This window comes from Vipera berus (genome assembly GCF_964194415.1).
Source record: "Vipera berus genome assembly, chromosome: 1".
Taxonomy (NCBI): domain Eukaryota; kingdom Metazoa; phylum Chordata; class Lepidosauria; order Squamata; family Viperidae; genus Vipera; species Vipera berus.
The window spans coordinates 186,212,150-186,227,461 of NC_138202.1; the positions used below are offsets into that span (position 1 = coordinate 186,212,150).

The following is a 15,312-nucleotide window of genomic DNA, read 5'->3' on the forward strand; positions in this document are numbered from 1 at the left end:
TGCTGGAGGAGATCAAGTTATAACACTTTTGGATGATCCCAGAGAACAGAGGGTGACGCGTGCTGCTTTAAAACGATCAAAAAAGATAAAAGAACAAGATCAGCAGAAGTCTATGGAACTTTCACAACGTACTTACAGTCAAGTAGTGGGAGGTGGGAAAAGATTTGGGTGAGGAATGTAAAATTTATACAAGTTTGAAATCTAAGAGAATTTTTACAAAATGTTTTATAGATGGTATTTAGATTTTAAAAAGCTAAGCATGTATCTGAATTATTAGCCTAAATGTTGGAGGTGCGGTGATAAAGACGTAATATATTTTCATATTTTCATATATGGTAGACTTGTAAAAAGGTTAAGGCTTTTTGGATAAAAGTCTGATGGAATATACTAAGTTGATGTTGAATTTAATTACGGCAGTAAGACTTTTGATAGGATAGTACTGGAAAGAGGAACTGCCGACCATAGAAGAGTGGATTTTAAAGGTTTCCGACCTGGTCGAAATGGTGAAGATTTCGGCCTATTTGAAAGATTACTCGCAGGAACGCTATATTATGGAAGGGAGAAAATGGCTTGAGTTTATTCAGAATAAGTATAGGGTTAAGAAGTTTTATATTTGAATAAGTCTTCTTTCTTTGTTTTTTTTTCTATATTAGTTTTTTTTATATATATTTATATATATTTAATATTACTAAGGTTTGTTTTATCCTATATAAGCTAGAGAGTGATAGATTTTAGAGTTTATGGTTGTTAGTATATGGTTGTTTATGATTGTTTTTTTTATATATACCTTGTATTTAGCTCTGGGAAGTCGGGGGGGGGAGGGGGGGAGGGGGGAGAGGAAGGGGGGGAGGGAGAAGGGGGGGGAGGGGGGATTTTTTAAGGGAAAAATTGTATGTTAAAACTTTTCAATAAAAAAAAAAGAATTGATTACATGTTGAGTGTGGTTGGTCAGCCAGTTACGAATATACAATTAAAAAAAACAACACTGCTTACCCTGTTTTAATAAAAGTGACATCATTAAGAAGGTATCCCTAAATATAGAGCAATGCCTCCTTTCCAGATGTTGTTGTTAGCTGCGAAGTCGTGTCTGACCCATCGCGGCCCTATGGACAATGTTCCTCCAGGCCTTCCTGTCCTCTACCATCTTCTGGAGTCCATTTAAGCTCACGCCTACTGCTTCAGTGACTCCATCCAGCCACCTCATTCTCTGTCGTCCCTTTCTTCTATTTCCCTCAATCTTTCCCAGCATTAGGCTCTTCTCCTCTTCTTCTCTCTGCTATGACCTGTCCGTCTTGGGTGTCCCTGCACGGCATAGCTCATAGCTTCATTGAATTACGCAAGCCCCTTCGCCACGACAAGGCAGTAATCTATGAAGGGGCCTTTCCAGATAGATACCTATAAATAGATTGAAGACTGTAGTTGTACTTCTGTTTTGTAGGAAGTTGTGGAATGTTTTAATTACTGAATGGTGATTTTTAAAAAATAATTTATGATACAGAAATATGTTGTGAAAATACTGTTCAGTATGCTTGCCAGAATCTGTGTTGTGATATCATCAAACACAGATCTTCAGTTTCTCCCTTCGTTTCTTATTTAGAATGTAATTTTTTCCTTCCTTTAAAATGCTTTATTCTGACAAATATTAAGATACCATTTTAAGGAATTGAGTGGGTCAAGGATTGTGACAGATCTTCAGTTTCTCCCTTCGTTTCTTATTTAGAATGTAATTTTTTTCTTCCTTTAAAATGCTTTATTCTGACAAATATTAAGATACCATTTTAAGGAATTGAGTGGGTCAAGGATTGTGTGCATTTTTACCTTCCCCCTCTTTTATTGGCCTAACAGCAGCAACAGGAGATTTTAGCAATGAAACATCAGCAGGAGCTATTGGAACACCAGAGGAAATTAGAACAACATCGGCAGGAACAAGAGTTGGAGAAACAACACAGAGAGCAGAAGCTCCAGCAGCTTAAAAACAAAGAGAAAGGAAAAGAAAGTAAGTAAAAGCATGCTAGGTTATGTTTATGTAATAGACACATTTCCCTGCAACAAAATACCAAGAAAAAACATGTACTTTATTGACTGCTCCTGCCCCTTTAACCTGAATAAACTAATGGAGAGCCTATTTTATAGATAGGTTTCAAACTACATTAGAACTACAATCCTAATTTAGCCCAAGGATATTCACCACAGTCTTCGTGATGCACCTACAGATCTCTGTGTGCATAATCTACCATTTTAATATGTGATGTTCCAAGATTCAACTTTTTTGTGAGATTGAGCCCTGTTGGCTCATGCCCACCTTGAGAATATTATCAGACTTTTCAGCCATATTTAACAACACTGTGTGGCTGAAAAAATATCCAACATATAGTGATAGAGTGTCAAAACAGAACTTATAATGGAGATTTCACTGATTTTCTGGCTGCAACGAAGTAAAAAACATAAAAAATTATATTTGCAAATTAGATATTTGTAATCTTCCTTTTAAGATTTCAGATTCTATATTCTATGTTTTGCATTTAAACTTCATTTTTACTGAAATATGTGTGAATATGCCATAGAATAATAAATCACAATGGAAATATTGTGAGGATTGTGGCACTGCTATCTGATTTTCTTGATTATTTTCAATATTTTATTAACCAGTTTTATTTGGTTTTGTTCCTATACTGTATAGATCCCTCCTACCTATTGCTGTAAGACATCAGCTGTGAGGCAATATTGTTCTTGCCTTTTCTAGTTGGATAAGGGCAGTTGGACTGTTGTGCATATTGACAGAATCTCACACCTTAAATCTCTTGCAGATCCTCAGCCTTCCTTTCGATTTCATTCATGTATTTAAAAACCACCGCTTTGTGTTACCAAGTCAATTAAACTTTAAAGTATCAATTGCCATTCCAGTGTTAATGGGTATTTCTAGGAAATACAGGAAGAGACCTTCTAACCCTTCTGCATCCTGCAAGATTGAATGTTCATGATTAACAAACATTCTGTTACTAACTTAATTTTTATGTAGGCATTACAGAGCCATATGCATGGTAGATTTCTTGGACCCTGGTGGATGAGAAAGGCTGGAAATTACATGTTTTGGATAGATGGTTAAATTTTTATCAGACATATTTACAGGTAGACTTCTATGTACAACTGGTCACTTAATGGCCATTCAAAGATACAACAGACCCCCCCTCCCCAAAAGCTACATATGACACTGCAGAAATACAGGAAATCGTGTTTCTAAATTAGAAATCTAACAAAAAAGAGAACTCAAAATTCATTTGTGCTTTACGTGCCAGGTTTTCTATTTAATAAAACCAAATTATTTATATAATAATTATATAGAATTGCTCAAATAAAATGAAGAAAAATGAACCATTTTTAAGAGATTTTTTTCTGTACATAGGCTGATATGTCAAAAAATGATATGTAGAATACTTACTTAAACAAAAGCTAAATAACTTCTGTAGGTGCTGCAAACTATAATTTTATCCCTGAAATCTTACTTAACTGATCTTCTGTTTATAGGAAAAAGATAAATATAATTATCTATTTTCAAGTACTGGTTCTAATTTTGTATCTTTTTGACATTATAAAAATATTATTGCCAGCTTATAATATTGAAAAGGTTCAACAATTTTATGTAGTTATATCTATTTTCTTTTGGTTTGGTGTTTTAGGTGCAGTGGCAAGTACAGAAGTAAAAATGAAATTGCAAGAGTTTGTTTTAAATAAAAAAAAGGCTTTGGCTCAGCGAAATCTCAACCACTGCATTTCCAATGATCCTCATTTCTGGTATGGGTAAGCATTCTTACCACTATCCTAGGTTTCCCATCATTCTTGTAAATGGATACAGATGACAAATGAGGGTTCTCCTTTATGGACATTGCACTTTTAAAAGCCAACTGAACTCACAGATAACATGTACAGTTTAAATTAAAATGTATCCTTAGCTTTTTGAGGAGAGGGGATGATAATATGATAGTGATTTGATGAAAGTAGAGAATGAATGGCCAAAGATGGGGAAATTATTACTATAAAGGATAGGAATATTTTAATATAAGAATTCCTTAAAAATGACACATTTTAATTAATACTACACAACAAAAAAGCAATGTTTTAACAACCATACAGATACAGTTAACTTTAGACTAGTCACTCTTTCTCAGCCCTAGGAAAAGGACAGTGGCAACTTCTGAAAATGTTGCCAAAAAACCCTGCATGGATTTGCCAAAGAATCCCAAGGAGGCAAGAGTGATTGAAAGTAACAGCAGCAAGAACGACAACAAAATAAGAAGTGTTTATTACGTGATGGTACTTTGCAACTCTTATGTGCTACTGCACACAGTTTTACAATACTGTATCTTATAGAAGAATTGCTGTCACAAATTAAAAAAAAACTAATAGCATTTTGTTGAGCAGCCTATAATCAGAACTGAGAAAATAAAAGCAGTTTAGGTATCTCTGTAGTAGTGTCAATACAGCACTGCTCAGTTGTCTCAACTTGTTCATCACCATAGAGGCATCAGCATTCCAAGAGTGGAAGTTATTCTAACACCAAGAAGAAAGCACTGCAGTGAGCCCAAAGTAAAGACTCTTCTGTGAGCAAAGACTGAAACGTTTGTAGCACATTTGAGCTATCAATCTTTACTTTCTCCTTTTTTTATTAAAAAGTTTTAGAATACATTTTATCTTTAACAAACAACAACAAAAAAGAAAAAGAAACCCCCCCACAGCCCCCTTCCTTCCCACCCTCCCCAACCCTCCCCAACCCCACCCTCCCTTTCCCCTCCCCCCACTTCCCAGAGCAGAATACAGGGTATAAAAATACAAACAATCATAATCTAGCCTACGCAAACAATCCTGAACTATATAGACTATCGAACTTTAACTCATATAGATAAACTCCAAACATATATATATACATCATATCAATAATTATTCAAAAACAAGATAATACTTTTCAATCTACCCAATAAAAACAATCACAAATAAAACAATTTATATCAATTGTCTAAAGCTGTTCTTCTTCCCAACTAAGCTTTAAATTCATATTATCCTGATATATTATACAAATTAAAATACCATAGATTACTTCCAAACTTAAATTTTTTATATATAATCACATCATTCTTATATTCTTATATTCTATTACCTACTCCAATATTGCCCATAAAAGTATTACAAATTAATTTCAATCACACATAAAACAATTTATATCAGTTTTATAAAACTATTCTTCTATCCAACTAAACTTTAACATACTAAAACCAAGTTTATACAACCTTTCCTTCTAATGTATTATACAACTTAAAATACCATACATTACCTTCCAGGCTTAAAACTTTCCATCCAAATAACAAAGCATAACCTACAGAATATCAATAAACACTACTACAAATCTTCCCAATTAAATTTTCATAATCATCTTAAAACTAAAGCAACACAAAATATTATATAATTATTTTATAAGGGTGAAAAATGAATCCCCAAATACTTAATCCTTCTAGCATCCTTATTACATTATTATCTCTTGCAATTATGCAACTAAATCCTCAGGTTTGCTTCATTCTTCCAGAAGCAGCACACCTCTTCCAATTTCTGGCCTTCTCCCGTGGTGATGAAATTTGACCCACTCCTGTAGCTTTCACATCTGTCTGCGTTAACCCTTCAACATCTTGTGGATTCTCTCTGGAACGTTGAGGCTCTCTGTCACCTTTTTTCTTTGTAGACTCCAAAGACGGTATGGGGACTGCTTTTAAAACATTACTGTAAAAGTCACATGCCTGAATCACCGTAGTAAAACAATGCCTCGTACCTTCATAAGTCACCACCATACCCTCTGGTATTTGCCATCTAAACTTAATATCACGTCGTCTCAATTCTTGTGTCAAAAAAGCAAATTCCTTCCTTTTTCTTAAAATTCTTGCAGGAATCTCTTTTAAAATCAAAACTTTTTGCTCATCCATTACAAAATCAATATTATAGGAGGCCTGGATAACTTCATTTCTAATCTTTCTGTTTGTAAAATAAACCACCACATCTCTGGGTAATTTCCTTTGTCTTGCAATCCACGAATTAACACGGAAGATTTTATCTATATCTTCCATTATTTCATCTGCTGGTCGCTCCAACACCCCTTCCAAAACCTCAGAAACCATTTTCATCAAATTTTCCTTAGGATTTTCTTTTAGGCCTCTGATTCTCAAAGCAAACTCCATCTGAGAATACTGTGTCGAAATCAAATCATAATCCATTTTCTCTATCACATTTTCAGTTTCTGTCATTTTGGCTTCCATTCTAATATCATTTTGAACAAGATCTTCCACTCTTTCATCCAAAATCTCAATGCTTTTAGCCATATTTGACATTACAAATGTGATGTCTGCTCTCATTTCTGCTAATTTCTCTGTAAACTTCTCCTCCAACTTTTTCTCCATTATCTCAACAAATTGTTGCATTTGCTTTTCCATAGTCTCTTGCAGCAAACTCTGCAAATCTTTTACTGTAAAAGCTAATACAGATTCAGATGCAGAGGACAATGAAGTTTTCACCGAAGACTGCTGCCTCAGGGCAGGAACTTTAGAAGATATAGCCGCCATTATCACCCTCTATTGTTAACTACGCACTTTCACTTGCAGATTCAGCAAAGTCCATTGAGTTAAAGATCAAAACATCATCTTCACCAAAATCTCCTGCATCGCTCTGCCTGCGTCCTCGTTCTCAAAAGCTCTTCCTTGCTAGCAGGGATGGTTGCGAACGCCCTGTTCTGCTCCAAGAAACCCGGAGCAGAGACGCCTCACAGTCCGGAGCATGCCCAGGCTTCGGGGGGGGGCTCAATCCTTCCGCCACCAAAACTCGTTCTGGCGGCCCCGGAGAGCTCTACCCCTACCTGGACCCTCACCCCCTCCTCTTCTCCCGAGGTGGTGGCTTCCGAGCCGCCGAACAGCTGATCGGCGCTGTTTTCGGCGGCTCTACGGAGCCACGAGGCTGACAGCCAAGAAATGGCTGCCTCCGGCGTCACCTTGCCATCCGGAAGCCTTTACTTTCTGCTTTTTGATAAGGAAAGATTGGAGAATCTTTTAAGTTATTGTTCTACATCTGGGGTCTTCAAACTTGGCCCTTTTATGACTGGTGGACTTCAACTGTTCTACATTATGCTCTGCTATTCCCAGGAGTACTCCAAAGAGATTAGAGATTAGACAGTTACACCAAAAAAGGAAAGAGATTAGACAGTTACACCAAAAAAGGAAAGTTCTGCTGTAAAATATTGGTTCCACTTGGATTTAAGACCACCATAAAAGGTAGGGGAAAAAAGTCTCAGGTAGTAATAAAATGCTCTTAGACAAGCTCTAGCCCTTAACTTTCTTTAGACCTGTGTTTGTTCATATAATAAACATCCTGGGGATTATGTCTTCTCTGTAGAGAGGAGTTGTCTGGGATGGTATAAGGACTCCTGTTTTGGATAGAGCTTTTTTCCCTGGAGTATATCATAGGACGTGCAATCAACTACTGATTTGAAATCATAGAAACATAGGGCTAGAAGGGGCCTTGGAGGTCTTCTAGTCCAATCACCTGCTCAAGGCAGAAGTCCTTTTACCATTTTGGATAAAGGAATGTACAATCTTTTCTTGAAAACCTCCAGAGATCATCTTCCAATGATTAATTCCTCTCAGTCAAAAGGTTTCCTCTTATTTCCAGGTAGGATCTCTGTTTAACAAGTTTCAGCTGTTGCTTCTTGTCCTCCTTCAGATGCTTTGGAGAATAAGTCAACCCTCTCATCTCTGTGACTGCCACTCAACTACTGAAGGAAACTTATCAGGTCACCCCTAATCCTTCTCTTCATTAGGCTAGACAAACCTAGTTCCTTTAACCATTCATTGTACAGTTTAGCCTCCAGACCCTTTTTCATCTTTGCTGCTCTTCTCTGCACTCTATCTAGTGTTGCAATTTGTTTTGAATCATGGCTATTAGAAGTCCACCAGTACACTGTATTCAAAGTGTAGTCTCACTAGTGCAGTATAGAGCAGTACTGTCCCTTCTTGTGCTCTTGTTGCTATACCTCTGTTGATGTAGTCTTGGACTACTTTGGCTTTTTTGACAGCTGAACACACTGCTGGCTCATACTTAAGTGATGCTTCACTATGACAGAATTCCTCAATCTGGCTTTGGGAACTGGTGGGTGGGAGAGGTGCAACTTATTGCAGCTCTTGCTATTTGTGCAAGTCGGGATGCGCACGTTCACCCACCATTTCCGTGGCCTGGTTCCATAAAGTTCAAGGCCCAGAGGTGGGCTGGGGTTGGGGACCTCTGCACTAGGATATCTAGATCCCTCTCGAAGTTATTATGGTTGAGCAAGGTACTGGCTATTCTATACCTTACATTTGTTTTTTCTGCCTAGTTGCAATACCTTACTTTTCTCACCACTGAACTGCATCTTATTGGATAGGGTCCATGTTTCAATATCCTTCTGAATCTTTTTTTTATTACATTTATATCCCGCCCTTCTCCAAAGACTCAGGGCGGCTTACAAGCTTGAGTTTATTTTCCAAACTGTTAGCAATTTCTCCGAAATTCTCTCTTTGATGAGTTTCTCTCCTATTCCCTCATCTAGATCATGTTGAAGAACTGTGGGCCCAGTATAGAACTTTGAGGTACTCCACTGCATGCTTCTCTCTATGTAGATATAGTTCTGTCGAGGGCTACAAGCTGAATCAAATGGTTAACCAATCCATGTGGTGGTACTATCTATTCTACTCTGTTCTATTTAACAAGAAACAGGTCTACTTAGTCAAATGCCTTACTGAAGTACAAGTGTATATACTATATCCATAGCATTTCCTTGATCCATTAATTTAATCACTATCAAAAAAGGAAATAAGGTTTGTTGCCAATCTGTTTTTAACCATTCTGGCTTCTATTAATTACCTTGTTCATTTCTAGGTGCTCACAAATCCATTGCTTGATTATCTTTCCTGGAAGTTTCCCAGGTATTAATGTCAAGCTGAAATCAATAAAAGCTGAATATAAAGGTTATTGTGTTAAAGTAGTAGTTTTCAAAAAAGTGGGCCACCAAATAACAGCAATAGAAGCCTGCCTCCTCATCAACTAACTTTCTTGCTCCAGCTACTGCCCTAATTTTTACTGTAAATATCTGTCTTACAGTTTGCTAATAGAATTAAAAACTTCTGTAATCCACAGACAGGAGCCTACTTTTTTGAAGATGAGGATATGATTTCCATATCCTATTTCTTAGGAACATGGTCAGATTTATCAATGATCACAAACAATGGCCAGATTGATACCCAGAATTCATAGTACTTTTTAATTAGTTCAGAAGGAATTTAGTTATTTCCAAAGTCTTCTCTGATTTTGCATGAGAGATCAAATCCATAATCTTCCTTTGAGGGAGAACTTTCATATTACTATAGACAAGTTAGTTAGACATATCTTCATTACACCGTAAAATGTCCTTCGTTGTCTTCTAGGGATAGCACTCTCACACTGAGTGCTAATGGCAGTAATATGCCAAAAACCAGGAGTTTCTTTTTATTATTCTTAACTGGCTGAATAAGTGGATTTCAGGCCTTTTCCTATGGCATTTTTTTAACCTAACTAGGTGTTTGTGCTGCCTGTTTTGGTTTAAGAGCTCTTGATCTATGATTGGCACTATAGGCATTATATTTAGCAATTAGCTTTCAGAGTAGGACAGTGATGACGAACCTTTTAGAGACTGAGTGCTCAAACTGCAACCCAAAACCCACTTATGTATCATTGGGTGCTGGGTGGGCATGGCCCATTGGGTGGGCGTGGCCCATTGCGTGGGCATGGCTGCGGTGGTAATGGCAGACTGGGTGGGATTAAAAAGTTCAATCAATCCCAACTTTGCAAGATCTTTTTTTTCCCCGAAGTTGAAATTGATTGATTGATTGAACCTTTTTTTCCCCACACAGTGGTGGAGGCCTAAAGCGAAAAGGTTTTATAAAACCCAGCTCAAGGCCTAGGACTGGGGTGACAGCACGTGTGCCCACAGAGAGGGCTTTGTGTGCCACTTGTGGCACATGTGCCATAGGTTTGCCACCCCAGGACTAGGATCTTGACTGTTAGAATTATTATTAAATAATAATATTGGATTTCGTTGGCTCAGATATTTTTGTAACTCCCATATTAAAGTTCTATCCACTTTAGTAAACAGTGCATCCAAGGGAGTTTTCAGCTATCAGTGAAAGAAAGATATGCTGGAAAATAAATTACATACCAAACTGATCATCTCTGCATGATTTTCCAGCTGGAAATATGATGTGTTGGAATACATCCTCAATATAAATTTGCCAAGGAAATAATTTAAGCATGTGGTGAGTATTAGATAAAAAATACCTTCAAAAGAATACACAAAATATATATTTTATCAAAGAACATACTTAGATATGTGCCCATAACATTATTACCTTCCAGGGAAAGTACTGTGTACAAAATTCAAAAAAGTGTAAAAAAAGCAGTAAACAAAAGAGATTAAAGGCAGGTGATGAGCAAAAATAAATAGTTATTCTTACTTCATCTAGTTTATCTCAGCACATTCACGGTCTATCTTTATACCTTTCTATCTTTGCAAATAATTCTCTTATGTCCACATACTGATAACACTTATTTTATTTTTATCCCACCTTTATTATTGTTTATAAATAATTCAGGGTGGTGAACATAACTAATACTTCTTCTTCTTCCTATTTTCCCCACAACATCAACCCTGTGAGGTGGGTTAGAGACAGAATGATTTGCCCAAAGACACCCAGATGGGTTTTCATGCCTGAAGCGGAACTAGAACTCAGTCTTCTGGCATCTTAACCACTAGATCAAACTGTCTTTTATAATAATAATAATAATAATAATAATAATAATAATAATAATAATAATAATAATAATAATAATAATAATAACAACAACAACAACAACAACAACAACAACAACAAATAATAATAATAATAATAATAATAATAAGAAAAATAATAAGAAAACTGCAAGGAAAGGAAGACCAACCTGAACATGGCATGGATTGACTACAAAAAGGCATTTGACTCTCTGCCTTATGACTGGATAATCAAGTGCCTAGAAATAACAGGAGTCAGTAGAAACATCAGAAAAATTGTGCTTTATTGTGTGTCTGGAAAAAGTATTATTATAAATTAAATTATAAAATACCGATTTGGGGAATTCCTGGACACGCGATAGAGGGTGTATCTATGGGAGTGAGTATGGATATGGTTTCTTATAAGGAACTACTTAGATTGCAAGGGACTGATTGGCAACTTAAATCATTAGAGGAGTTAAGACAAGAAAACATAAGTTACTCTTGGTTTCAATATACCCAATTGAAAGCTAGGTGGAAGTCAGATCAAAAGGTTGGCATCACAATTACAGATCAAAATTTAGTAAAACAAATTAGAGATTCAAATTGTGCACATATAAAGAGGATATATAATGCTTTAATTGAATTGGATTCGGAAACGGAACTGGTTAAAGACTGTATGATAAAGTGGTCACAAAATATTCAGGAACCAATTTCGTTGGACACCTGGGAGATAATTTGGGTTAGAAATGTTAAATTTACTCAGGCTCAAAACTTAAGAGAAAATTTTTATAAAATGTTTTATAGATGGCATCTGGATCCCAAGAAGTCCAACATGTATCCTAATTTACAGTCTAAATGTTGGAGATGTGGTAGTTTAGAAGCTACCTATTTTCACATGTGGTGGACTTGTAGAAATATAAAAGCTTTTTGGATCAAAATTTGGTGGAACATTCAAAAGATTTTTAAGAGAAAGATAAAGTTTTCTCCGCAATTGTTTTTATTGGGTATTGTTGTAGATTGTGATGTTAAAGAAACTAACTTGATGTTGAACATGATAACAGCAGCACGGTTACTGGTGGGACAATATTGGAAGAAGGATAGTTTGCCCACTATAGAAGAATGGGTGTTTAAAGTTTCGAATCTTGCAGAAATGAATTTGGTTAATTGTATATTATGCATAATTTTTATTTAGAATATGATTATTGTAACATAATCCTGTGTTTAGCTCTGGGAAGTGGGTGGGGAAGTGGGTGGGTTTGGGGTGGGAGGGATTTGGGGATAATTTTGTTTTTGTAAAACTCTTTAATAAAAAAAAAGAAAATTTGTGCAAAGATTGATGGCACAATGGAAGACAGTTGCAGGTCAATGGTGAAAGACTGGGAGAGATTAATATCAAGAGAGGTATATTTCAAGGAGATTATTATCATCACTACTATTTGTTATTGCACTGTTTCCTCTGTCAACCATATTGAATAACTCAGGACATGGCTATCAAACATCAAAAACATCTGCCAGACTATCCCACTTCCTTTACATGGATGTTCTGAAGCTGTATGGAAAAACATCATCTGAAATAGAATCGCTGCTGAACACTGTCAGTATATATAGCCAAGATGGAGTTTGGCTTGGACAAATATGCCACACTTACTCTCAAACAAGGAAAAATAGTGAAAACTAAAGGAATCAAGATGCCCCACAAAAATATCATTAAAAGTCTGGGTGAGAAAGATTACTTGCCGACCCTCTGGAACGAGCTGCTTCCGGAGCTGCGGACGGCCTCTGACCTTCGATCCTTTCACCGTGACCTGAAGACATGGTTGTTCCAACAAGCGGGCCTGGACTGACCATGGTTTTAATTTGGTTTTTATTGTGTTAAATTGTCCCGTATTTCTTATATTCATTGTTTAATTCTTTTTTAATTTTTGTATTTTAATTGTCTCTTAATTTTTATTGTTGTGAGCCGCCCTGAGTCCTTAGGGAGAAGGGTGGCATATAAATTTAATAAATCCCAATCCTAATCCTAATCCTACTACAAATACTTGAGTATCCTTCAAGCTGACAACATCAAGCACACTGAATTCAAGAAAAAGATTAGAGGTGAATACATAAAGAGAGTGAAGAAGATCTTAAAGTCCAAACTCAATGGAGAAAATACCATGAAGGCAATCAGCATCTGGGCAATTCCAGTCATTAGATACACAGCTGGAACAGTGGAGTGGACTCAAGCAGAACTAAAAGCAATGGAAAGGAAGACCATAAAAATAATGACAATGAATCATGCCCGTCATCCACGCAGTGACATTGACAGGCTCTATCTACCAAGGCAAATAGGTGGATGTGGAATGCTGCAAATGCATCATATGGTTGAAGAAGAAAAAATGTCTTTGGAAGAATATCTGAAGGACAATGATGAAGATGCACTGAAATTAGTATTCACGAAGCCTTCCTGACGACTGGAGAGACCAAACTGGCCTACAAGAAAGACCAAATGAAGAACAGAATATAGGCATGGGAAGACAAAGCACTACACGGCCAGTACATTAAAAAAATAGCTGGGAAAGCAGATAATAACAAGATCTGGCAATGGCTAAGAGCAGAAAAGTTGAAGAAAGAGACCGTGGACGTGGCAGTGCCTGGAGACAGCAGAATAGACGAGAAAGAACTGGAGAAGATAACAAAATAAAAAGACCTACAAATAGAAATAGAAAGGCTGTGGCAAAGGCAAGCAAGGGTAATACCAATAGTAATAGGCGCCTTGGGTGCTATCCCAAAACAACTGGAGCACCACTTGAACACCATTGGCACTGACAAATTCACATTAGTCAATTGCAAAAGGCGGCCTTACTAGGAACTCCTTCCATCCTGCAATGATAACTGTAATACCATCAAACATGCACATCTGCTTATCCCAGGTCCTTGGTAAGGACTTGATAGGTAGACAAAAATGCCAAATCCACTCTGAACATCTGGCTGTGTGATCATCATCATCATCATCATCATCATAATATAATAATAATAATAATAATAATAATAATAATAATAATAATAATAATAATAATAATAATAATAATAATAATAATAATAATAATAATAATAATATCATCTTGTGGGACTTCTGAATATAGACAGATCGCTATCTGGAACATATTATAACCGCAGCAAGAATAAGTTATGCGAAATGGTGGAAGAATGAACGAATACCTTCAGAAGAAGAAGTAATAAAAAAGATACTGGAATGCGCGGAGATGGACAGATTAACTATGAGGCTGAAAGATAAAGAAGAAATAGAATACTACCAAAGCTGGAATTTATTCTGCAAATGGCTAGAAGAGAGAACCAAAGAGTAGGACTTGATTATGTATTAGCATTATATGAACCCAGATCACACGCTGTTTGAAAAACTAACATATGTATGTAAAGAAAAAAAACCAATAAAAAGATATATATGTGTTTGTGTGTGTATGTATGTATATGTGTATATATATATGTGTGTATATATATGTGTGTATATATATGTGTATATATATATATGTGTATATATATATGTATGTATATATATATATGTGTGTGTGTGTGTGTGTGTGTGTGTGTGTGTGTGTGTAAATTACTAACAAAGAATTTACTAACAAAGAATTTACACAAATATATGAACTGTCCGGTGTGACTACAGCCTGTTCGATGGCCTTTGAGATAAGGCTGAAAACAGGAAATAAAGATTTTCCCCATGTTTGGGGCCTAGCAAGGTAATCTAAGAGTTAACATATGACACATATATGTGTGTGTGTGTGTGTGTGTGCCGGGTGCTGAAAATTTAGGGACAGGGCTGGCTGGAAAACCTGGAGCGGATCTCCCATTTAGTCTGCGCAGGGAAAGCGGGACCAATTGGAGAAGAAGCTGCAATCTGTGATTTTTTACAGGCTGGTCTGGGCGTCTTTTCTTCTAAAGTTGAAGACCAGCTGTAGTATATCCCAACTTGAAAGTCAGGTGGGGAATCCAGCAGCCAGAGCAGCGGCTTAGCTCTAAGAACACATTTGACTCAGGAACTGGGCGGGCTGGCTGGAAAACCTGGAGTGGATCTCCCATTTGGTCTTTTTTTTAAAAAAGTCCCATTTATATCCTGCCCTTCTCCGAAGACTCAGGGTGGCTTACAATTTAAAGCACAAATCAATGTGCTTAGCAATAGCCTTCATTCTGTGTATTTGCCTGTTTATTAGGGCTTTCACACACACCCCAAGCAGCATTACTGTATTACAAAGTCAGCTTATTGCCCCCAACAATCTGGGTCCTCATTTTACCTACCTTGGAAGGATGGATAGCTGAGTCAACCTTGAGCCTGGTGGGATGCGAACCTGCACTAATTGCAGGCAGCTTGTGTTACTTAAGGCTCTGCGCAGGGAAAGCTTTAGAGTGAATTAGGAAAAGTGAAAAAGTGAATTAGGAAAATAGGGAACGGTTGCTGGAATTGG

The 15,312-nt window shown here is 36.7% G+C and overlaps 1 protein-coding gene across 4 annotated transcripts in view; it reads left to right on the forward strand.

Annotated features, from left to right (window-relative positions):
• The window catches only part of HDAC4 (histone deacetylase 4), a 392,113-nt gene that overhangs the window by 91,539 nt on the left and 285,262 nt on the right, over positions 1 to 15,312 (forward strand). For 3 of the 4 annotated variants that reach the window (XM_081338797.1, XM_081338798.1, XM_081338800.1), the window contains 2 exons: positions 1,846 to 1,996; positions 3,678 to 3,798. In XM_081338797.1, coding sequence (XP_081194923.1) covers positions 1,846 to 1,996; positions 3,678 to 3,798 — 272 coding nt within the window. The remainder of the gene's footprint in view (positions 1 to 1,845; positions 1,997 to 3,677; positions 3,799 to 15,312) is intronic. The other variant, XM_081338799.1, reaches the window with a different exon arrangement.